General features: G+C 43.7%; 1 protein-coding gene across 3 annotated transcripts in view; it reads left to right on the forward strand.

Moving 5' to 3' along the window:
• Positions 1–20,077, forward strand: part of FOXN2 (forkhead box N2) — a 31,105-nt gene extending 11,028 nt beyond the window's left edge. For 2 of the 3 annotated variants that reach the window (XM_063391196.1, XM_063391198.1), the window contains exons 2-6: positions 631–1,181; positions 8,222–8,346; positions 11,897–11,961; positions 14,990–15,058; positions 16,265–20,077. In XM_063391196.1, the coding sequence (XP_063247266.1) occupies positions 645–1,181; positions 8,222–8,346; positions 11,897–11,961; positions 14,990–15,058; positions 16,265–16,782 (1,314 nt within the window). In that variant the 5' untranslated portion in view covers positions 631–644 and the 3' untranslated portion in view covers positions 16,783–20,077. The remainder of the gene's footprint in view (positions 1–630; positions 1,182–8,221; positions 8,347–11,896; positions 11,962–14,989; positions 15,059–16,264) is intronic. The other variant, XM_063391199.1, reaches the window with a different exon arrangement.
• The last annotated feature ends 3,487 nt before the right edge of the window (positions 20,078–23,564 follow it).

Below are 23,564 nucleotides of genomic sequence, written 5' to 3' on the forward strand. Positions count from 1 at the left end.
AGCCCAGGGTAGGGCAACAAGCCCTTGCAGGAGAGGAAAAAGATCTTTTGGACCTAGGCAGCTCTATGGGATCCAGGTGATGAACAGATAGGCTGGCCAGATCTTCCTCTGGTAGAAATAGGCAGCAGCACTTGGGAATAACTGTGACTTGTAGGGGATTATAAAGATTTCATTTGCTCTGAGGCCACATATAGACTTTGTTGATTTAAGTTTTGCAATTCTTTTTTCACTCTTTGGTGTCCAAAGGCAAACACTTCTAAACAGAGTTAATTTGCAATATAATGAATAACTTAAGAGTTAATGTGAGAGCTGAATGGATCAGATCCTACCTGCTTTTTCCAGGTGTCAGGTGTTGACATGAAAATAGCTATCATTTCTGTGTCTGAATTCGTGTTTCTAGATATAGCAGTTTCCAAGTGCTTCCCATAAGCTGTGTTTACAAACCAAGGGGGGTTACCACATGCTCATGAGTTTACGGGGAGGCTCCTGCTGGACCCTGGCTCTCACCAGTGGCTGCAGTGTTCACACACAGCATGGGGATGGTGCAGCCCTGCAGCTGGGTTTGGTGAGCTCCTGCTGAGTGGGACAGTGGTAGTCTGCAATGATTTCTGACCATCTCCTTTGTTGCAGACCAATCAAGCTAAATGGGTCCAGTCACTGGAATGACTCCGGATAAGAAAGCTGAAACGCCCGGAGCAGAAAAGGCCGCGGGACTACGGCAGTGCCATGGGATGGGCAGCCTGCCCGACGCGGGCAACGCCGGCAAGCCAAAGGCCACCGTGGTGGACAGAGATTCAGCAGATGATGAGCTCACAAATTTGAACTGGCTGCACGAAAGTACTAACCTGCTAACTAACTTCAGCCTCGGCAGTGAGGGCCTTCCGATTGTTAGCCCCTTGTACGACATCGAGGGTGACAGCGTGCCATCCTTCTCGCCATCCTGCTACCAGAACCCTGAGAAAAAATCCTCCACTTCCAAACCCCCTTACTCTTTCAGCCTTCTCATTTACATGGCGATTGAGCAGTCCCCCAACAAGAGCCTGCCAGTCAAAGAAATCTACAGCTGGATCCTGGACCGCTTCCCCTACTTTGCCACAGCCCCCACTGGCTGGAAGAACTCGGTCCGACACAACCTCTCCTTGAACAAGTGTTTCCGAAAGGTGGAGAAAAGCCATGGCAAGGTGAGACCTGTGAGGAGGGAGGTGGAGCAAATTTGAAGTTCAGGGAGAAATGGAAAAGGTTCCGTTGTTCTTAAGCACGTTTTGTTTGGGTTGTTTGCACCCCACCATGTCCTCTTAACACTTTATTTGCAGATGAGGTGGTTTGGAAATGCTGCTTCTGTGAAATCACAGGATGACAAAAGTCACTGGGTTTTGTTATTTACAGTTGACCTGGGTACACCCAGCTGTGGTGCATCCTTTTTGAATCTGGCACACATGCAATTGCAAAGGACTCTTATTTCCATTTACTTGCAATTTTGTTAGCCTGCAATAACCAGCCTGAAATTTCAGATAACTCTCCTAAGATTTCTTCTTGATGAAGCCTCTTAAACTAGTGCCTTCTCTATTTTCTAGTGCTGAAATTCTGGGGTATGTTCTTCCTTCCCTGCTTTTCCATGGCTACAATCCCACTGGCAGAGGAGATTATGGGATGCCAACCAGTGTCACCATGAGATTCTCCTAGTTTTCTGAGCGTTCATATTAAAGTAGAAGATTTTCACCTTCTCATGCTCTCTCATATAAACAAGGAGATTGTGTTTATAAATATTACCATTGTTTTCACATTCTTCTCCAAGGAGAGGAGAGGTTGTGTGACAGTCCCTTTGACCAATGTGCTTGAGAGGTGGGAATGCCACCCTCCAGTCCATGGTCACCTTTCAAAAAGTATATAATAGGAAGTAATAAACAAAGGGCAGAGATTTTTCTCTGCTGCTGCACTCCCAAATTCCAACTCCGTGTGTTATTTGAGCGTGGCAAACAGCAACAAACCAGTTTCCCTGCTTGGGAATCAGTGTTGCCCCTCTGGGTGCAGATGTGGTGCCTGCAAGGTGCCCTTGCTTGTGGGAACACTGGATGTATGTGGCTGAGTCTTCCTCAGTCCAACAGCTTTTTCAAATATTAAATTGACTCTTCCACTTGTGATCTCCTGTTACACTCAGCCCAGCTCTAGCTTTCCAATAACCATATTAAATCCTGCATTTAATGGACTGTAATGCTTTAACATGTCATAAGATGTGCATCTCTGTGTAGTGCAGACACACTTGGTAAAGTCAAGGATACTCTTTTCTGTACAAGTTCATTCTTCTTCTGATTTATATGATTTTACTACTGACTTTCTTCCTCCCTCTCATTCCCCATCTTGTTCTTCAAAGAGCTGACTCTGACTTAAATAAACTAACAAACCACATACTGAAAGTCAACAATCAAGTCCTGTGCTTGGAGGTCAGACTCGGTGGTAGCAGGCTTGTTATCAGAAATGCCTGCAATGCCTGGAGTGCTTGACAGCCTCTCAGTGTAGAGAGGGGTCCTGGAGCTGAGTGGGCACTGGGGAGGACTGCCTTGTACTGATAGGACTGAACACCACTGCTTCTCAATATTCCTGGTTTTGAGTTAAATTGCTGGAGTGTTGTTTTCACCAGCAGCTTTGCCGTGAAAAAAAAGTGACTATTTATTGCAATGTGGCCAGTCCATTAACCACCCCATTGCTGAATTCTGCTGAGTGTTAGGACGGGTTCTTAACGTGGTTCAAGGTGCTATAATAGGGTAACTGGGTTCCCCAGGCTGTCCCTGTGTGGAGGACTGTATCTGAGCAGGACCACACGCTTGCTGTAGGTGACAAAAGTGCTGGTAAAGACCTGGGTGGCTCTCCAAGGCAGGTGACATGAGTTTCAGAAAAATTAGGGCAGAAAAGGGAAATCTAAACTGGTATGAATTCCTTCTGTCTGTGGATCTGCCCTTAAATGCTCTGATGTTTTCTAGCCTTGGGGGTTAGGAGTTACCAGTCAGACCTGTTGCCTTGGCATTTGGGTGGCAGGAGATTGGTCCCCTGCTTACCCTGGCATCTCCATGAGTACTGCTGGGCTCAGAGGATGGCTTGCTGCTCGATGTGACATCTGTAGTAGGAAGAGCGAAATGCAGAATATCTCCCACTGCTACCAGCAAGGTGATGCTGATGTGCTCTGTCAGTGGTTTCCCAGGGCTCCAGAAACTGCACAGCTCTGTAATTCTAAAGAACAGAAACTGCACTTACCAAAAAAAAAAAACAACAAACCAACCAAAAAAGCCCCTCCTGAAACTTTGCTGAAGCTTCCTCATTTCCAGCAAACAGCAGTTCAGTCTTCACCCTCTGCCTGGCTTAGAAAGGGACCAGATGAGGGTACTGCTCCAAATTGTTCCTGCAGAGTAAGTCTGTGGCACACAGCAGCATGCCTGCACCCATGGGGGTTGGTTGGGCAGGTGATGGAAATGCTGCAGACCCCTTTGGAGGAGCTCCTCAGATATCACTTTTTTAAGCAAGCAGTAGTTGCTCACAAGCTCATTTTGCTGATCCTGTTGCATGTAACCATGTGCTAGCAATGCCTCTGGGTGCTACCCTGAAAGGGCAAGACAATTTTGTATTTTTCTCCTATTTTTTTCTTCGTTAATGGCAGTTTGTCCTTCAAAGGGAGCACACAATCAGCTTTTTCCTATGCCAAGTGCCTGTGGAAGCAGAAAGGTCCATGGCATGTTGTATCAGAGGAGCCTGGTTTATTTGGTAACATCAGGATATGAAGGGTTTTAAAGCCTTTCAAATGAATCTGAACTCCTGTGTGGGAAGAGTCTAAATGTCTGACAGTAGGGGTTGGATGGTCTGTGCCCCTGCATCCCAGGGCAGGCTCTGCTCTCTGACCCCTCCCTGGCTATTGGTGCTGGCTGTCAGCTGTGGAATCATCTCTTTGAGATCAGGCAGCAAAAGAAGGAAGAGTCTGTCCTTATCTTCGCCACAATGGTGATATTTTGTTCTGTGCACACTGAAGGAAAGCTGGTTTTTTCCCACTTACCCTCCCTGAGCTGTCACTCCAGGACAGTTTCAGGACACTTGCACTGGACTCACTTTCCCTGGTGCTGACCTGGAAGAGTTGCTGCAGGAGCATGCTTACTGTGCCCTGATGGCTCTGGGCATTGTCCACAAAACCCTGCTGGAGCAGGTCTGAGCAGAACATCCAAGGCACAGATATGTGACCCCTCAGCACCAGCTCCCATATTCTGCAGAGCTCCTTCCACCAGGCTGTGCCCCATCGTGCTGCAGACATAGTTCTGGTTGGAAAAAGCTGTGACTGATTGTTCTGTGTGTATATTTTCATCAGCCAGCTAAGTACCTGCAGGCTCCAGAAGTTCAGGGATTAGGACAGCATCCAATAGAGATTGAGGGAAGACTGCCCTTGCTTGGACCACTAGAAAAAAATATATGTTGTGGTTTTTTAAATGAGTGGTGCTGAAAGAAAAGTGCTTTGAGATGCCTCATGAGCCACATTTGCAGTCAAGGGGAGGAACTTTTTGTGCCATGGGATCAGGATGTATGGACATCATCACTCTGCTAAAATACCATTGCCTGCTCTGTGTGCACATGTGCACACTGCTGTTGTATCTAAGTGGTGTGTCAAGGTTTACCCCAGGGGACAAACCCACAAGCTGAAATACCCTTTCTTGTAGAGCTGCAGTCGAGGACATGTCTGCAGTCAGCAGGCAGGTGAGATTTCCAGGGGGTCTCTGGTCATGGTGATGATGAACAGCAAGGAGACTGGAGCAGTCCCAGGGACACCTGCTTGCCTTCCAGTGTTCCTGCTGTGGCCCTGGTGCCCCTGAAGATGGGAAGGTGTGATTGTGAGTCAGTGATCCTCAGAAGATACAGCTAATGCTCTTTGCATCTTAAGCACTGTTGTGCTGCCTTGGGGTTGGGGAGAGAGGCGCCTACACTGTGATGTTGCTTTTTTTGAGGGAGCAGCATCTGCTCCACAGTACAGGAGGACCTCAAGTGAAAAGGGGTTTGGGGCTGAAATTCATGAAGAGTCTCCCTGCTCTTTGCCTAGACTTGTTTTTATGATTATGGCATTGGGAATTATTCATTAATTGATGCTGAGGAAAAGAGGTATGAGGAGGAAGGATCAGCATCCACATCAAACATTAATTTGGCATGCCCCTGCTTGCAAGGATGTGGCCCTGCCACTGTTTCCTCTAGAGGCTGGGGGTTACAGGGCTTGAACATCTTCAACAGATGTCCTTTTCTTGGTAAATATGTGGTTTAGGTGTTTGTTTGTGGTTGGGGTTTTTTTTGTCAAGAGATGGTGATAAACAATCTGTGTAGCTTCTCAAGTATTTGAGCAAAGAGCTTGGCAGATCCCATCCATAAGCCTGTGGAGATAGGAGAAAGACACCTTTTATGTGGTAAACCTTTTGGTGAGTGTATTTTACACCTCCTTCCACACAGACAGTGTTTTCCAGTGGTTCACCTTGCTTGGGTGGATGACAGGGGTGAACACCATCCATACCCGATGGAGGCAGGACTGCTGGCCAGGCTGAAGCTGAGGCACAGCTCTCTGCAGCACGGGGACTGTGCCTGCAGTGCACCTCAGCCACCAGCACCAGCTCAGCTGCTCTGCTTTGGTTGCTCCTTGGGCTTTGCCCACTGGACTGCTGGGGGACTGTGGTGGGCTGGTGGTAAAGGATAAGGCTGAATCATGGGAGGCATTTCGTTTCCAACCCACATTTCTGTAATCCAGCCCTGAAATGCTGGGGGCTGGAAACTTACTGTCTTTACAAAATAGCTCCAGTGCTTCAAAACGCAGGAATGATTTTCCTTCCTTTAATTTTGCCTGGATAAAATCCTGCAAGTCAAATTAGAAACATTAGAAAGATGCAGAAAAGGTGATAGACCAAAAACTAATCTCAGAAGTATATGATTGCCCCTGTTTTGAGTTGCAGAGTAAGAAGAGCCTGGTGACCTCTTTTCACTGACTCTGGAGGGATTTTTCTCCAGATCTTAAATAAAAGGTACACCTACATTTCATTCCAACGCTTGCCTCACTGTTGAAGTGAAATACTAACCTCCAAAGGCAGTTTAGCATTTTAGAGTGTACTCAATTACTTCTTGCTAGGAGAAATGGCACAGTCTGTTCTGGTTTGTTTGAAAACTGGGTATTAGTTCTGTGGCATTTCCAGTTCCAGCTGTGGCAGGCTTTCCCCTAACACGTGGCACTTCATTTCAGACTGGGCTGGACTTCTGCCCCCCTCTTTGCTAAGCAGAGGGTGCAAGCAAAGCACAGGAGCAGCCTCATCATCTCTTCAGCTCAATGTCTACTTTTAGTATCTCCAGAGGTGGGTGGGAGTGTGGTTTCACATTACACATGACCCAAAGAAGAAGTCACCCTGTTTACTGCCTGTTGCATTGGATCTGTCAGTATCTGGATGGCTTCAGGGTGTGTCCCGGTTCAGCTTGCTGTTGCAATACCCACCCAAAATCCTTGTGTTGTGTTGTCAGGGCAGCAAACTGGAGGAGTACCATGCTGGGAAGATCAAAGAGAGAAACTAGCCCTCAGCAGCTGAGCTGAATGAGGCATGAAGCGAAAGCGCTCACCTAAAGTAGCAGATAAACAGTGTAGAGAACTGGTTTGCTGATCAGGAGACTTCCTGCTGCTCCCTGGGGGCAACAGCCTCCCAGCCTCCAAACTATGAAAGGGAGGGGAAAAAAAATCCAGCTGGGCATGGTTGGGGTACTGGGGTCTGGGAGGGGTGCAGGCAAAGGATCAGGGTGCAAGTCTGTCACCTAGATGATGGATAGAGCTAGTTGGGAGGATGGCCCCTGTTAGTACCTAGGTGGCTAAATCATCCTACCCGCCACCATGGCTGTTTATTAACTAAAAGTAAGCTTCTTGATAAGCATCTTACAGGCTGTGCTCAGTTTTAGCATGAAAAGGTAAGTATAAGGAAGATCAGGTTAAAAAAAATAACTTGGAGATCCGCAGCAGCTCAGAGATCTTTGTTAAAGGCAGTGGCTTTAGCAACAACTGCAGCTGCATCTCTTTCTCAGCTGGGGCTCTCCCTGGCTTGATTTTTCTCCATTGATAGCAAGGTATTTCCTCTTCTCAGAAAACCCCTGTGACTTCAATAGAACCACAGACTTACATGCTTTGTAAGTCCTTTTTACTCTAGAGTAAATCATGGAGCATCCATCCATAAATTGGTATTATTGCCCCCTGTGATTCTGGCAGGAGGAGGCCAGCTGGCTGCTGTGGGCTCACAGGAGCTTGTCCACAAAGCTTGGCTTTCTGCTCTGATATTTACCCCCCAAAAACCCTTTAGAAGGATCTTGCTGTTCAGGTGTACAGCTGCCCCGTCCTTCAGCCATGTACATTTCCATTTCTGTGGCATCTCTTTTCCCCCCAGAAAACTGGTGCTGCTACGTGCAGAGCTTTTAGCTGATCTGTCAGGTCAGTAATTATAGAATTGTTTTAAATTTCCTATTTAATTGTCTTCTTTAAGTTGCAAGAACTAGCAGGCTCAAAAATTTGTTTTTAATTTAGTAAATTCGTGAAGAAAGCTTTGAGACAAACAAGAGGTGCTTTATCTGCCTTAAGTTTCAATATACCAAATCTAATACCAAGAATGACTAGCATGGGGTGCTTACAATGTTAGGTGCATCAAAAATACATTCATTATGTTTTCAGATTTTGAAAAAGTGGGAATAATTCATTTTGTAGCTGGGCATTGAGCAAGATCCTTTTCCAGGGTGGTGTAAAGTTTACTGAGTATGTGTCTGTATCTAAACCAAGGGAAAGATGCTTTGGTTTCTTACCTAGAACCTGTTAAAGAAAAGATTGCTGATCAGTTTGCTGGTGCCTGGGCAGATCTTTAAACTCACAGCTATATTTACTGAGTGTTAAAATAAGGTTTACAGCATTTAGGTGACAAATGGGAATGGCGCTTTAGAGAAGGGGTTTTGGAGATGCAGTCCTGACCTGCAAGATGGTTGCTTCTGCAGTGTATAATGGGGGTCTCAGGACCATTTTCTCAATTCTGGGACCATCCACGATGGAACTGCCTGTGGATGTTGTGCATCAGCTGTGCAGTGGTGCGTGCCTAACCTACAGTCATTGCACTGTGCTGCAGCTTGGGGATTTTAAATTAGAAAGGAATGTACCAGCCTGGTCCTGGATTTTCTAATTTGCCGTGTTTCTTTGTTGCAGGTGAATGGAAAAGGGTCGTTGTGGTGCGTTGACCCAAAATATAAACCCAATCTTGTCCAAGCACTGAAAAAACAGCCTTTTTCCTCAGCACTTGCATTTTATACTCCGCCAGCGTCGCCACCCAGGTAGGTGAAGTTCTCATCCCAGCAGGACGTGGTTGTGTTGCTTCAGGCTGCAGAGGTGTTGAAGTGCTGTTACCTGCGGCCACCCAAGAGCAGCATTTGAGTGGGCCTTAGGTGAGACCAGCGGGATGAGGTGGGGAGATGCAGTGAGCTCAGGCTTCCCGGATAGCACATCTGGGGTGTGTTCAAGTCTCTTATTAACTGTGGGAGAGTTTAAAAGAAGGCGGTCAGGGGTGTGCTGGCTGCTTTCTGGAGAGGCCAATTTCTCCAAGAGGGCAGGCAGTCCTGAGAACTGGAGCAAAATCCTCTTTGAAGCACAGTCCATCAGGACTGTCCCAGGGTGGTGCCTGGTGGAGGAGGTGGGTGTCTTCTCTTGTAAGTCACTTTTCTGGATAGAAAATGTATCTATCTGTGCTTTTGTTGAAAACAATCAATTTTTGCACAGTCTGAAGTGCTGAGACGCTGCTCTGAGAGGGTTGTTTTTCTCTGAGACTGTTTAAAAGCATTTTGCAGCAGGGCTGGAAAAGACAGCCTTTGTCATAAATGTAGTCTGAGGTGCAGCATGCAGGACTTCTGAAACCAGGACATCCTTACCAGCACAGTTTAAGATTAGGCAATAGATTCTGGAGAATCTGGAGTCGGACTCATGTGTCCTGAGTAGAGGAAGAGGAGCAGCAGCTGGGTCAGCATGTGGAGGCAGGAGGACAATGCAGAGGAGCACGTTGGGTGAGCTCAGTTCTGAGGAAGGCATGTGGCTGGTTTGTCTAGTTCAGGGAAGAATTTGGGTGAGATAAGAGGTAATTAAGGTGTCTGTACATTGCCCTATGCCTTAGCCTTACTGCAAGGAGTTTCCTTAACAAACAGGAGGAACTGGGATTCCTGGAGCAGGATGTAAGACTGATAACACTGAGCAGACATTTCTCAGGGTCCAACAGGACACTGACCCTGGGAGCTGGCACCCCTGTGCAAGCTTTAGGGGCTCAAAAATTTTGTGTAGCATGGGCTTGTCCAGTGAGGCTTGTAACTCACAAGATATAACCAGTTGTCTCTGGTCTCTCTCCAACCCAGGGCTATCCTGGGCTGGAACAAGCCAGGCAGAAGTGTCCTGTTCTCCAGCTTTCTGTTGAAATAGGGAGCATTACTAAAATAACTCTGAAACGTTTAAGTATTAAGAAATAGTCAGAATGGAAACCATGAGATGACTGGTGGTATTGCTTGGGGTTTATGGGAATAAAGATTATTGACATGACTGTAATTGGGCTCTAGAGGATAATGCTTTTATAGGCTTTAATGTCTCTCTGTGAGGGTATGAACTTCTGGTTTTGGGTACAACTCAAGTGAAAGTTTAGTCCTTGAAAGCTTTAATGCTCTGTGTTAGTACAGCCAGACTTTAAATTGTAGAGAATGAGACTGGTGGGAAAGGACCTCTGGGCATTGTCTGTCCTGCCAGAGGTGCAGAGGATCAACAGACTCAGCCTAGGGCAGAGTGTTCAGAGCCTTGACCATTTAAGCTTTTAAAATCTCCAGGGTCTCCAAGATCAGTGCAGCTAAAGTTGTGTTAAGTGTGGTTTACTTAGCTTGGATAAATGCAACATACCAAAATTAGGTGTGAGGAAGGAGACATTTCATCTGCATGCTTAAGTACTTGGAAGGACTTTAATTTGAAGCTGTTGTTATTGGTAACTTTTTTTTTTCCTTTACTGAAGGACTAGTCACACTTGCCAAGAATTACAAGGAAATCCTGGATCTAATGAATCCACATGGCAAAATTCCCACTGACTTCAACACGGGAAGGGTTTTGCAGTGCTTGTATTTAGGAGTACAAGAAAATAAGAAACAACATATTAAGATACCAAACTGCTCCCTAATGAAAGCTGGTTTATTTTCCTTCAGTAATAAAAAACATTTATGTGACTTTCCATCACACACAGAAAAACAGATTTATTTTTTTCTCCTTCCTTGCTTAGATTTGATTTAAATTCTGACCTAATTTTGGGGAAGGGCCCCCAAGGATCTGCCTTGTTGGAGAGAGAGAGGAAGCCCAGAGATTCAGCTGGAGAAAGGCTGAAATACTGTCCAAATTTATCTTCAGAGTGATCCTAAAATTCAGCTGCAACAGTCTCTGAATTTTCCTGTGGGAAGACTGGTGTTCATGATTATTTTACAGTGTGTTTGTGGGGAGTATGCCTATCATTCAACAAGATTTTAAAATAAAATTTAAGCTGTTGCTTTGAGCAGAAGCTTTCCAAAACTGTAATCTGTGTCTAGTGACACTGAAATTTGTATTATCATAGATGATTGGCATCCCTGATGCATTTTATTTCTGCACAGCTTGTTCAACAAGTCGTTGTGAAGCCCCTGGCTGCATTCTGGTTCTAGTGCTACGAGAATTGCAGCCCTGGGGACAGCCACAGTCCTCATCTTGCACACACCTTATGCATGGCTTGTCTTAATCAATACCAGGAATTAAATTAATTCGGAGAAGCTCTGTGTGGACATGATTTTTGAAGAATCTGAGCGTAGATAAAAGGATGATGATGTTTAGAATCTCTTTTTACAATGGATCTGAGGGCTGCCAAGCCAGCTATTTTGGGTTAGAACATTACTTTCCTTTATTTTTAATATTTCCCCCCCCCTATTTTTGGATCTGTTCCCTTTGCAGTCCGTGGTTGCTACAAGAAAAGATACCAGACACTGAACCCTAGTTTTGCACATTTTTCCCATTCAGCTGAGGTTTCTCTTGCAGGTTGGGCTTGAAAATTCTGTCATCACTCTTCAGATTGTTCCAGCATCACTTTAAAAGATGCACATTGCTACATTTCATGCAATTTTAATAGTGTGTGCTATTTTTGTTGTAGTTACTTCTAACTGCTCACTAATATATTTATAATAAAGAATAATTAGGGCTGTGTGTGTAGCAGGAAAAAAAAATGAAAGCTTTAACTTTCCCTTTATTATGTGAGGGATTTAAGGGTACTTTGTCTGGTACGAAGCTGGTCTGATTGTGAAAAACCACCCTGGATAGCATCAACTTCCAAATCAGCAGTTGTCTTGATTTGTTGTTTTTGGTTTTTTGCTCTTCCACAAATCTTTGCCTATTACTTTTTGGTTTTGTTAATTGCCCACCACTGTTTGGAAAAGCAAATCATCACAATTGGTCCGTACCTGTCCTCTGAGCATCCCTGTATGAGTTAATGTTTTGTTCATGTGTAGGTTTTATGTACTAAAAAATACATATCTTTGTTTAAAATCCAGCCCTTGGGCAGGTATAGAAAATCTGTAGAAGTCAGTGACTCTAGCCAACAAGATTTTTGCTTAGTGTGTGTATTTGGAGGTGTTTTCCAAATGCTTAAATGATGCTTAAATAGTGCTACACAAAAAATGAACCAGTGCTGAGCCATCTACTGAGGGCAGCAGAAATTGCTTGCCTTCCTGTGAACAGGGTTGGTTTTGTTTTTAGCCTTCTGTGATCATAATGTTGTGTCTGCTATACTTCGTACAAATCATTTGCCTAATGAGGGCTTGGCTTTGAGCTGTTGAATTTCTTTTTCAGTAGGTCGTCGTCCCCTCACTACCTGACTTCAGTCCTTCAGCAGAATCATGGCCGATCTCTCAAAGGTAAACTGCGAATTTCTTTTCACCCTTCTCCCCTAGTTTTGGTCACAAGCATGGACTGCAGCCCAGCTGATGTTGTCTCTGTCCCTGCTCTGAAGGGTCTGCTAGATGACAAAAAACCCCAGATGTAGTACAATGCATATGTGTTATATTAGCTACTTGTGTATTAATTTCAAATCCATGGGGTGAATTTCAAGGTGTAATTGGGGCCATATTGGTCTGACAGCAAAATATTCAGCACATGCATCACTCCCAAGTATGACCTACTTAATGAATAGTTCAGTAGAAAACGAATCTGAAAGCTGCACATCTCTTTGTCAGTTTTGTTGGAGACCAAGAACTGAGAACCAAAGGTAGCAAATGTTAGTGTATAAAACTTGTGGCACCCAGAGGGAGCTAGAAAGTGTGCTGGGGGTTGCAGCATTTCTTTTGAAGGAGCCAGTTGAGCACAGCTCTTGCACCTTGCTAATAAAGCTTAATTAGGCTTCTCCTAGACAAAAGTAATAATAATTTTGGTTTTTAAGTGCTGAAAAGTGAACAGTACTCCATTTTTAAAGGGTTGAATCTAACAAATTGTGTTGCAGAGGAGTGTTGTTACAGCTCTTTCAGCAGGACAGGGAAAGGCCCAAGTGGGACCTGAGCAGACACCCAGCTCCCTGATTTTGCTGGCTCAGTAGGCTTAGAGGTGAGAAGGTTGCTTTTAGTTTTTGGTCACAGACCAGCAGCTTTGGTTAGGCAGCGAAGCCAAGGCGTTTTGGAGACCAAGCAGCTGCCTGGCCCACAGGTGATGATCACTGTGTACCCCAGATGTGGTGGCATCTGGGTGGCAAGGAAACATCCCTTGGCTGGCTGGCTGCTGCAGGGCTGCTGAATCTGGGATTCCCAGGGCATGTTGGAGAACACAAGAAATCCCTCTCCTCCTAAGGATTTTGCTGGTGTGTTCTGTAACAGGTTTGGAGGTTGCCAGTCTGATGTTGCCTCTTCCATTTAGCTACACCAGAGGTGCCAAAATAATGACAGGTATCTGGTATCATTTAGTTTCTGCATGTGGGGGAGCCTTCAGCATTTCTCTGGCATATGAGGCAAGCCATTCATGTTCCTGGGGTCCCATAGGGCAACTCTTGTGCAGATGAACAGAATTCCTTGTAATAAGATCCTTCCTCAGCCATTCTGCTGGAGAAGTGTAAATTTGGGAAATACTGCACTGTTGAGAAGAGCAATCTCAAATGAAGCCAAAGCATGTTATTAGTGACACAGAACACTGCTAAGAAGCCACTGCAGAAGAGGCTAAGAAGCCTCTCCTCATTCTTTGGGAATATTAGGGTACAGAAATACTCTTTGTAGGCAGTAATCCTGCATTGCATTAATGCCTCCGATTGCTTGTCATTTTAACAAGGTGGTGCTTATGTACCAACATCAGATGATAAAATAAAATGTCTGGGATAGCAAGTAAGGAATGGGAATATTTCACTTCCTGATTACAGTAGTGGAACAAAGTAATTCTTCATGCTTTGTTTTTCTACTTCTTTTTGTCACTTGGGTGCATATAACCTATGAATTCAGGGGCTCTGTTTCTTCCAAAGAAAGCCAAAGCAGAAGGAAATAAAATAATCGCATGAGTACAATGGGGTAGAGCCTAAAGTATGCTGGATTTACAATGAAAGGCATGGAAAACAAGGTGGGGAAAATGTGTCTGTTTTATAACCTGTGTTGGAAACAGCAGCTCAGTCCCCTTCCCATGTTGTTACAACATTCCCAAGGTGCCATGTTCTTCAAATTTCTCCTTGACCGGGGGTGAAGTGAGGGAGAATTGTCAAGATAAGGAAGCCACGCTGACAACTCTGCAGTCCCCCTCCCAATACTGCCCTCCCCTTAAATTCAGTAATACAATTAATGCCTGTAATGTGGGGAAGAAAACAAATGCCAGCAAACATGACATTGCTGATGTTTTGCTCTAGCAGTTCCCCCCACGGTTTCAGTTCAGCAGAACTGAAAGCCTGTTCTGCTTGCTGCTGGTCCCTTCCAGCCCTGTTCTCCACTCACTGCTCATACATATGTACATACCTACCTACACCTCAAATGTGATCTTCTGCTCTCAGGCACCCAGGCTGTTGTGAGAGCTCACTGTCTCTCTGATCCTGTTTGGCCTGGTTAGTCCACCATACGTATTTTCTCTCCTGTATAAGGAGTATTCATCATCCCTTGCAGAAGTGAGCCAAAGAATGGATTGGATTTCCTCTTCTCTAAAGGGCATGAGCATGCCCTGAAATGAGTGGAAAAGGCGTGCTTGTTTCTTTTCCCTTTCACCTTGTTCTTGTTAGAAACGTCACTCTCTGCCCTGTTATCCTCAAGGTGCCTTTCAGAAATGTAAGGATTCTGCTCTGCAAAGGATGGCATTTTGCAGCAGTGCTTCTCACTGCAACTCGCAGTGCCACAATTCACCTCAACCTTCTCTATGTACCTATTTATTATTTAGATCCCCCTGCTTTCTAGATTAAGCAGTTCAGTGCCCTTTCCCCCTCGTAGTCTCAATTTCTTCTGTTTGACTTACTAGTGTGGAAAATTCTGCTGGAGGAGGGAGGTGTGCTGAATTAGTGCTGCCTTAATGGGCATGGCTGCCCTCAGCCTTGCACATTCACACAGCCAGGGTATGGAGCTGCTGAGGTGCTTTGCTGTGCCATGGGTCTAATCTTTCTCTCCCAACTGGTACAAACAAAAGGCACTTGTTAAGTATAGCAACAGCATTGTCACATGAACGTCTAATTGTGTCAGTGATTCTTGGCTTCAGTGAGTGCAACGTGAGAACTCAGCCTTTGAATGTCATAGTTAAGGTATGAGACTGATCTGGAACAGTGTTGAGCTGTACAAGGGTCATGCTTTGTCTGAGTTTGTACATTCCCCCCACCCCTGGTCTTTGCTGTAGGCCAGTACAGGCAAAAAAATATATATATATGTCTTCTTCGTGTATTTTAGAGATCTCATCTTGTCAGGCTTACCTGAGTTGTAACATTTTGCTACTTCTGCTTCACAGAATCTGATATTGATGCTGCTACTGCAATGATGCTGTTAAATACTTCCATTCAACAAGGAATGCTGGACTGTAAGCATAAGCCATTTTACTCTTGTTTTTCTTCTCTACTCAGTAACTAAATACTTTCTCTATAAAATTTCAGGAAACAAGTATGGTCTTGTTTCCAAACAGTAAAAGTAGTCAAGAAGTATTTGTAGTTTAATTATTCTTTCAGCTAGCATTGCAAGAGTTTTATTAGAAGCAGCCTTTTTAAATTTTTTTCCCAGTTAATTTTGATTTTTTTCCGCAAAGTTCTATCCCTGCCCTCTCTGTGCTTGATAGTAAGAAGAGTTTCTTGATTACTTCTCTGTTCCTCTAGCTCTTAGCTGACATTAGGCAGTGACTGTTGTCCTCTGTGGGTGACAGTAAGTGGGCACTTTGTGACTTTGAATGCTTGTCTTGGTTTGGGAAGACAGGCATCTGTCAGGGAAAGTTGGAGCTCCCCTTGGAATGGAGAATGTAAACTCCCTCCCTCCAAATTATTATGATTTTGAAATTAGGAGCTTTCAGGCTAAAATACGGCAATAGGAATAACAGTTCTTTACTAGGAATATTAAAAAATACAAATGCAGTACTACAAAAAACAAACAAGCAAGCAAACAAAAGTCCTAGAAAACCCTGACAGAGTCAGAGACACGACCTGACACCCTGTTGGTCAGGGTACTGGAAGCAGTCCAGATAAATCCTCCTGGAGTAAGATGTTGTTCTGTGGAGCAGAGATGATCCTGTAGAAAGGTCCAGTGATGGTGAGATGAGTCCAGTCTTCCCCCAGGAACCCAGTGGAAAGCAGGCTGCTTGGTGTTCCTACATCTCAGTTTTTATCTTGGTAGGAACCATTGGCTCCTCCCCCACTGGGTGGAGCATCTCACAATGGGATGATGGAATGTGTCCTGTCACTGGTGAGCTTTAATGGCCTATTAACAGAAGATATCCCCCCCACCCCCAGAGGGTGGGCAGTGGTGAAAGAGATAAGAAACACTGCCCCACCTGGTTTTAACAGCTGGCCTATTATCAGAAGACATCTGCCCCCCTGCCCCCTGGAGTTACAAGAGATAAAGAAAAACATCTACCCAGCTGCTTTCAACAGCTGAAATAGAATACACTCCTTTTTTTTTGTTACATAACCCAAGACAATGCTGGAATTCAGTCTCCCTTGCAGCCAGCGAGGCGCAGGGTGCCCGTGGTGCAGGGGATCTCACCGGGGCATTTGCCACTGACACATTTTGTTTTCCTCAGGTGAGAAGCCTCCGCCTCTGAAGACGCCCAAGAAGAGGAGCTACGGCAGCGCGTTCAATCCTCCCAGCTCCATAACCCTGCAGGAGAGCGACGCGGCGGCCGCCAACATCGACCCGAGCGAGGATCACAACTACAGCGCCAGCAGCATGGGCTCCCAGCGCTGCGCCTCCAGGTCCAGCGTGTCCTCCCTGTCCTCCCTGGACGAGGTGTACGAGTTCATCTCCAAGAGCAGCCACGAGGGCAGCGACGGCAGCGAGGGCTTTCACAGCGAGGTGGACACGGACGGGGACTACGACGACGATCCCCTCGGAGACAGCGGCTATGCATCCCAACCTTGTGTGGATACCTCTAAGGAAAGTCAGCCCAGCAAGAAAGTACTCGAGGAGCTGTGTCAGGAGATCGATGAGGAGCTGAAGGAAGCAGCGGGGTCTCTGCTCCACCTTGCTGGCATCCAAACGTGCTTGAGTTCCTTAATAAGTACTGCAAAGACCCACTGTCACAAGCAAAGGAAAAAATAGTATGTTTGTCAGTGTTGAATATATACATATATTTTTTTTAATTGTGGCAATACTCTTCTACTTTTGCCCTTCACAAGGGAGATCAAAGCCATAAGAGGACTCACTGCTTTTTTTTCTTTTTTTTGGCGCAAACTATAATTTAGCCATTTATTTTTAAATCACCACATAAAAGAAAATATTTAATCTTCTCAAATTAGAAGATATGCATGACTTGTGAAAACACAAAAGCATCCTTCTTAATGATCACTTTTTAATTTTTTTTTCTTTTCAACAGTTGACTTTATTTTTTTTCAGAGATATGTTTGTTCAGATGCACACTGTGGATCATATTTACATCTCTGCTGGCCCCATCTGCAGAGGCGAATTTTGTTCTGTCTAAGGGCTCTGACTTCCCTGTAAAGGATTCAAGTTCATTTTGCAATAAGAGAATCTCTTTATAGTTCCTAGACATCCTTCAGCCAAAAATGTTTTTTGTGGTATGTTGAACTTCATCCCTATTTTTCTTTTAAAATCAGTGGTGATTATTTACATCTTCCTGTAGATTATACCTTTTTTTTTTTAATTTTCTGTTCAAAAATGGGTAAGCAGTTCTGTTGGAGTGGGTTTTAACAGTACTGTACATACAAGGATGCCTTAAGTATGTTGCAGAATTGTATACAGCTATCCAAGGTCATCTTTCCAGTTGCTGAAAGGTAGCATGATGTGCCATAAACGTTCTCACCAATGTGAAGCTACTGCTTCCACCAGGTGTTGGGCAAGCTGGGTGAAAATTAGGAGCAGAGCCACTTAGGAAACCAATGTCCACTGTTGAAAATAGTGGATTCAGCCAAAAGAATTCCTTTACCTTTCCCTAAGGGAGTATTTTCCTGGCTATTTGAATGCCTTTCTTAGACTAGAGTGCGTTTTTTTGCCCCTTTTTTCTTTCTTTTTCTTATTTGTCAGTCTCTTCATGTCTCCTTCCAATACAAACACAGCCATGCTGCTGAAGGTCTGTTGCTCTGAGGGCCCGTTCCAGTGCCTCTTGAAGACAACGGTGGTGCTCCTGCTGACTCAATGGCTGTTGGATCAAGCCTGAAATGTTTGAGGTTCTTTGTGTTTTGGAATTTAAAGCACAAACACTAGGAGAGAAAATAAAACGTGGGGGGTTATTTGTTTTCCTTGGTTTTTTTTCCAATTCAGTTTTAAGAAATTTTTTTTCTTGAAAGGGAAGGAAAATACTCTGCTTCATTCCTGCTCTGTGTGAGCACCTGTTAGCCTACACCTGTAACAGGGCCACGTGTCCAGCCATGTGTGTGTTGTGGCTACCCAAGTGCTGCATTAGCCAATTAGATCTGATATTGGATGTGTTACTGATGAGTATTAGGGGTAAAACTTGACATTTAAAGGAAAATTAAGTACCAACACAGTGGTTCTTAGGATTTCAGGAGCTGAAGATGTGAATGCTTGGTGGAACTGCTTCTTTTTGCTCATGGGTTGCTTTTGAACTCTCATGGAAAACTGTGCAGGGCAGAGCTTGTGTCAATGTGAAAAGGAGGATTCAGATGCACAGAAATACTGTGAGCAGCCCGAGGTTTTGCTTGGTGCCATGATTTCAGTTTCACACTGTTGAAGAGGGGTGCTGCCTGGCTCCTGCTGAAGTGTTTGCAGCTTTCTGTAGCTTCCAGTGAAAGCTGGATTGAGGTCCAGGTATTCTGGAAGCTGTGTTCATAGTCAGCTCCATGGTTTGATTTGGTTCTGAACTATTTTTTGCCTCAGATAAAATTTGAGGAGGTTAATACTTATTGGGGGAGTGTGGCTGTGCTGCTGTTAACGCTGAAGTTGGTGACAATGACTTCAGCGTATCTGAAGGATTGGGATGCTAACAATGCATTTAATCACCATATGCAATGACCAGTGAGAACCAGTCACTGATCAGCAATTAGCAGCAAAAGCTGCATCCCATCCATCCTTACAGCTGGGAGAACTGGAATTGTGGAAGGGGGGGAGCAGTCGCAGCCTTTCCCTGGGACACAGGGCAGTGCAGCGGGGCCATGCTCTCCCTGCCCTTCCTGCTTTGCTGTCTTCCCTCTCTGCTTCCAAAGGGGAAGGCAAATGAGCTGTGCCCCTGCCCTGTCCCACCGTGTTGTCCCAGGCCTCTGCTGCGTTTGGCAGCAAAAGCCGACAGCTCAGTTGTGAAACACCTCTCTTGGCAGTGGGAGGAGATCTGCCCTTCCTTTCTCTTACATATCTGTTGGGTTTGGGTTTGTTTGCCACCTCAGTTAGAGACCCTGGTGTATATAGTATAAATGGAGTATAATTAAAAGTTATTTTGATTGTTGGGCTTTGGGTTTTTTTAGTGACATATGTAAAATGTTGATGCCAATGGCTGACTTGGTTACATTTTGGCAAGAAAAGTATTAATGAACCACATTTACTTCTTTAAATGCAGTGAAGAAGTGTATGAGACTTGTGTTCATGGGAGGTTGCTCTGTTCAGGGTAAATCTGATGTGATCACTGTACAAACTTATACTGGCTTTTCAGATTCCGATCCTAAATTACTGATCTGCGGAAGTCACATCAAATGTTTTTAAATCTATCTTTAAAATGGAAGTCGTGTGGTTTGCAACTTTTCATCAGCCTGAAAAGTACAAGCTTTAATTAAAGCAAAGTATACTCATACACGTTAATAATGGTGTGGTCAAAATATTTATTGAAAAGAAAAGGTAGAATATTTTAAATGTTGCACCTGCTATTTTATCTTAAAGCACATTCTTCACACCTAACTGCCAATGCCATTATCAAGTCTGTTTTATAAATGTACATTTCTTCAAACTAAAAAGTGCATAATTAAAAGTATTATGTTACTGCCATATAGTGATATAAAACATTTTATAATTGCCAATTCATTGTAACTATTATTTATTTAAAAGTGAATTGTAAGAATGCTTTCTGATCAAACGAACCAGAGTTGTTTTTAAACCATTCCCGTTAGCTTGTTTCTAATGTAGCATAAGCAGTGTCCTTGGGTTTGTTTAGAATAATTTTGCCAGTAGGTGACCAATTCTAACCCTTTTTCCTCTGGTTTAGTCCTTTACCAGTTTTAAAGACGATTTACAAAAATTTAGTTTTTTGTATGCTAATCTCTGTTAATTGAAATGTTTATAAATTTTATTTTTACCAAAGAGATGCAATTCATTATGACAAAATATTGCAGAATAAACTTCGTTTTATAACATTTGTGACTTTTCTGCCCACATTTTTCATTCAGATGATCAAAGGGGCTTTTCTAAAATAAACAGCATTGCAAACAGAAAACGCTGTGTTCTCTCTTTGTCTGCAGACCCTGGCTCTGGTCTCAGATGGTGCTGAATATTCCACCTTCCCATTTAAACTTCTTCCACAAGATTGGACTAGTGTGAAAAGCCTAATGTGTGATTCATTGTGGGTTGGTTAAGATGTTTGCATGCATGTGGAAGTCATCTGTGAAATACCTATCAGTCCATAGCAGGATTTGCTTACAGCCACATTCATCCATAGCTGGCCCTAATGTTTGAAGAGCATCGAATTAAGGCCAGGGTTTCACCCTTTAAACTGGAACCTAAGGAATGTTTTGACATCTTGGAAATTACTGAAACACTACTGCCTAACTTTTGCCCTCCTGTGCAAAGCACTTGTTTAAACAGAAATAACTTTAATCTTTTGCTGATGAAACATCTGTGATTATTTGCTGTTCTGTGCCTATTATTGCTGTGGCCAAGTTGCTTGGATGAGACTCAAAGATCAACAGCCTAGTACAGGACAGGTAATTTAAAAAATGAGTCCCTGGATAAAGCAGCATAGGTCTTGTTTGGGGTTTTTTTTCAGTGTTTACTTTCTCTAGATAATGATTTATGATGTCTGTTGGTTCTTTATTCAGAAGGTCTTATGGAAAGCACAAAGGTGGGAATAACCCCTCTCACTAGCAGGAATAATATTCCCCATCCCATTTTATACCTCAGCTTGCTGCTCCTGGGCCAGCTTTTCTCTCAGATGCACACTCATGGTGTGTGCCCTTCCAGTGCCCGAGAGGCAGAAGTACCAGAGGAGGAAAACAAGAAGGTGACATGATGTTTGTCTCTATTAAAGCAGACATTGGTCCATCTTCTGTATTTTTATTCATTTAACTCACTGGTATTGCTGAGTTAACCTTGCTGTCTAGGATCTGATGACAATACAACTTTCTCAGTACTCCAAGTGGTAACAGTAGATGTTAACAAAGACTTGTTTTATTGCCATATCTACCAAAATTTAAATCACACATTACAGAATATATGTGCACTATTAATATATTTGATTTAGTGTTCATCTTAATAGACTAATAAGAGAACAACTGCTCTAATTAGTTTGGACAAAATCATAGCCATGTATCATATGTTAATGATACCTTTCTAATTGTTATTCACTATATTATTCTGAGAACCTTGAGCTCGTTGTTAAATTTCCCAGGAGTGTTTTCCTCTGTTATGACTTTGCTGGAAATTATCCTCTGTATGGAGCCACAACTCTCAAAATAAAGCATTAACTGAAGCAATTATGCACTTACACCAGCTGTATGTTAAGGACAGTTGTTGAAGAAATACCTAATAGATGAGATATAGTTGGAAAAAATGGTTGTCTAAATTTGATACAGACTATGATTATTCTTTCACAGGTTTTGAGGTTACAGATACCTGTAACTGCTCTTATTTTGAGTAGTTTGAGTGAATGCATGTAGCTTAGAGATAATTACATAGTAGTCCAGCAGTGCTGGTACTGTGAACTTTCCCAGCATATTTATCCATAAAAATCTTCCCTGTTTTTACCCATGAAGGTGGTTCTTGTGTCTGAGAAAGTGAAGCAGTATCACCTCTGCTTCAATTTTCAGTCTTCAGATCAGCTGGGGCTTTTTTTCCCCTTTCCTCCAGAAGGCTCCCCTGAAAGCTGTCTATGCTTACCGTTGTAAACTCTTCAGAGCTGACATAAAATTACTACCTACCCTCTGCCAGGGTTCATTTAAACAGCTCTTCATTAAACAGCAGTGTGTTTATTTTCCTATTGCATCAGTACAAAAGCAATCATTTCCCTCCTTAGACTCTTAACTTGTTAAACAAACCAGAATTATTTGTTTTCTGTCGAGAAGACATGTTCTTTGTTCCTCTTAACCACTTTTCTGTACCTCAGTTCCAGACTGAAGTCAGGCTGCTGGCACATGCATGGGAAGAGTGAAAAACACTCCTCTAGAATTCTTTTTTTTTTTTTTTTGAAACCTGGCCTTAATATTTCCCTGCTTTTGCAGCACTCTTGCCTGCATAGCCTTCAGCTGCTCACATGCAGTTGACTAATCTTATTATCAAGTAATATGTCCCTATCTTTGCTCTCCTCCATCACTGCCAAGTGGTGAGGCCCCAGTCAGCAGGAAATTTGTTAGTTCATGACCTGGAAGTTGATGTAATGAGATCTGTCATGATCTTTGTGATCCCTCCTGGTGACCTTCCTGCTCACCAGGAGCAATTTTTTGTCACAGCCTGCCTAAAATAAAGAAAGACCTGTCTTTGCTCTTTCAATGTTCAGAGAAGGACATCCAGTGTCCTAAATCTGGGTATGTCTACCTGAGTGTTGCTTTTATGCTGGTTGCCATAATCTCCATTTCCTTGATATCTTGACTCTCCAGATCCTAATGGGTAACGTAGGTTGGACTGAATACCCAATTTCTGTATCCATTCCAGAGGTGCTGATAGCAGTTCAGAATCTGGGTATTTTCATACTTTGAAAAGCAGGATGGTTCCTGTCAGACTAACCTCAGATGCTCTGATGTGCTTATGTGCTTTAGAGTTGCTAGGCAGGTGTTCAGAAAAATCTGTCGGTGTCTGTACCAACCTTAACACAGCATCGCTTTGAAAAACAGATTTTGTGCCTCAAGGACTTTTTTTTTTTTTTAATTTAATTAACTTGGTATCTTTGTTCCTTACTAAAATCCAGTAGGTTCCCAGTTGTTAGAAGTGTTAAAATTAGCTCAGTGAACTGAATTTTCGGTTATTTTCAGTAAGGGTACATTTTATTCTCTCTCACTGGCTTTGTGCATGTTTTCTAAACTGCTGGTGGAGGTTTCCATGTTCTGGATACAGTCAGGCCTCCACAAATAGCAGGCGTTTTGCTTTTCTTCTTTTTGGTCTGAGTAATTTAAAAGATGCAATCTCCACCTGTAGAGTTTGGCTGTGATGTGCTGGCCGACACGTCCCACTGCTCTGCGCAGGCTCTTCCCTGGGTCAGGTGAGGTGTGGGCAGAGCTGAGCCATTCCAAAAGAGAAGATGTTCCCTTAAACCTCCGGCTATGAACTCCAGTGCAATCGTGTTGGCTGCTACCTTAAAATATGATGTCACCTTGCCCCAATCACAGCCCATTTTCTCTGAGCGTGATGTGAACTCCCCAGAGAAGCATCCTCTGAGTGACAGCAGCATCCCGGGCAGCCGTTGCTAGGCGACAAGATTCGGCTTTCAGCAGGATCTAATTTTAAAGTATTTAACCCTAGATCTGTCAAGGTTCATTATTTCCAGTGTGCTTGGTTAATCCCTACTTGTTGGTGCCCAACTTCACAAATGCCCTGCTCCTGGTAGTGGTGCTGTTTTATTTATCACAGTTAATGTTTCAGAATGAGAAGCAAAAATGCCCCAGGTAGAGCTCGATATCAAATTTCATTTTAGCTCTGATCTATACACAGAAATATGGGACACAATTAGAGGTGAAAATCCTGCACTGTTGTTCTGGGAATCTTCCCTCCTTTGT

The sequence above is a fragment of the Prinia subflava genome, chromosome 2 (assembly GCF_021018805.1).
Source record: "Prinia subflava isolate CZ2003 ecotype Zambia chromosome 2, Cam_Psub_1.2, whole genome shotgun sequence".
NCBI classification, from domain to species: domain Eukaryota; kingdom Metazoa; phylum Chordata; class Aves; order Passeriformes; family Cisticolidae; genus Prinia; species Prinia subflava.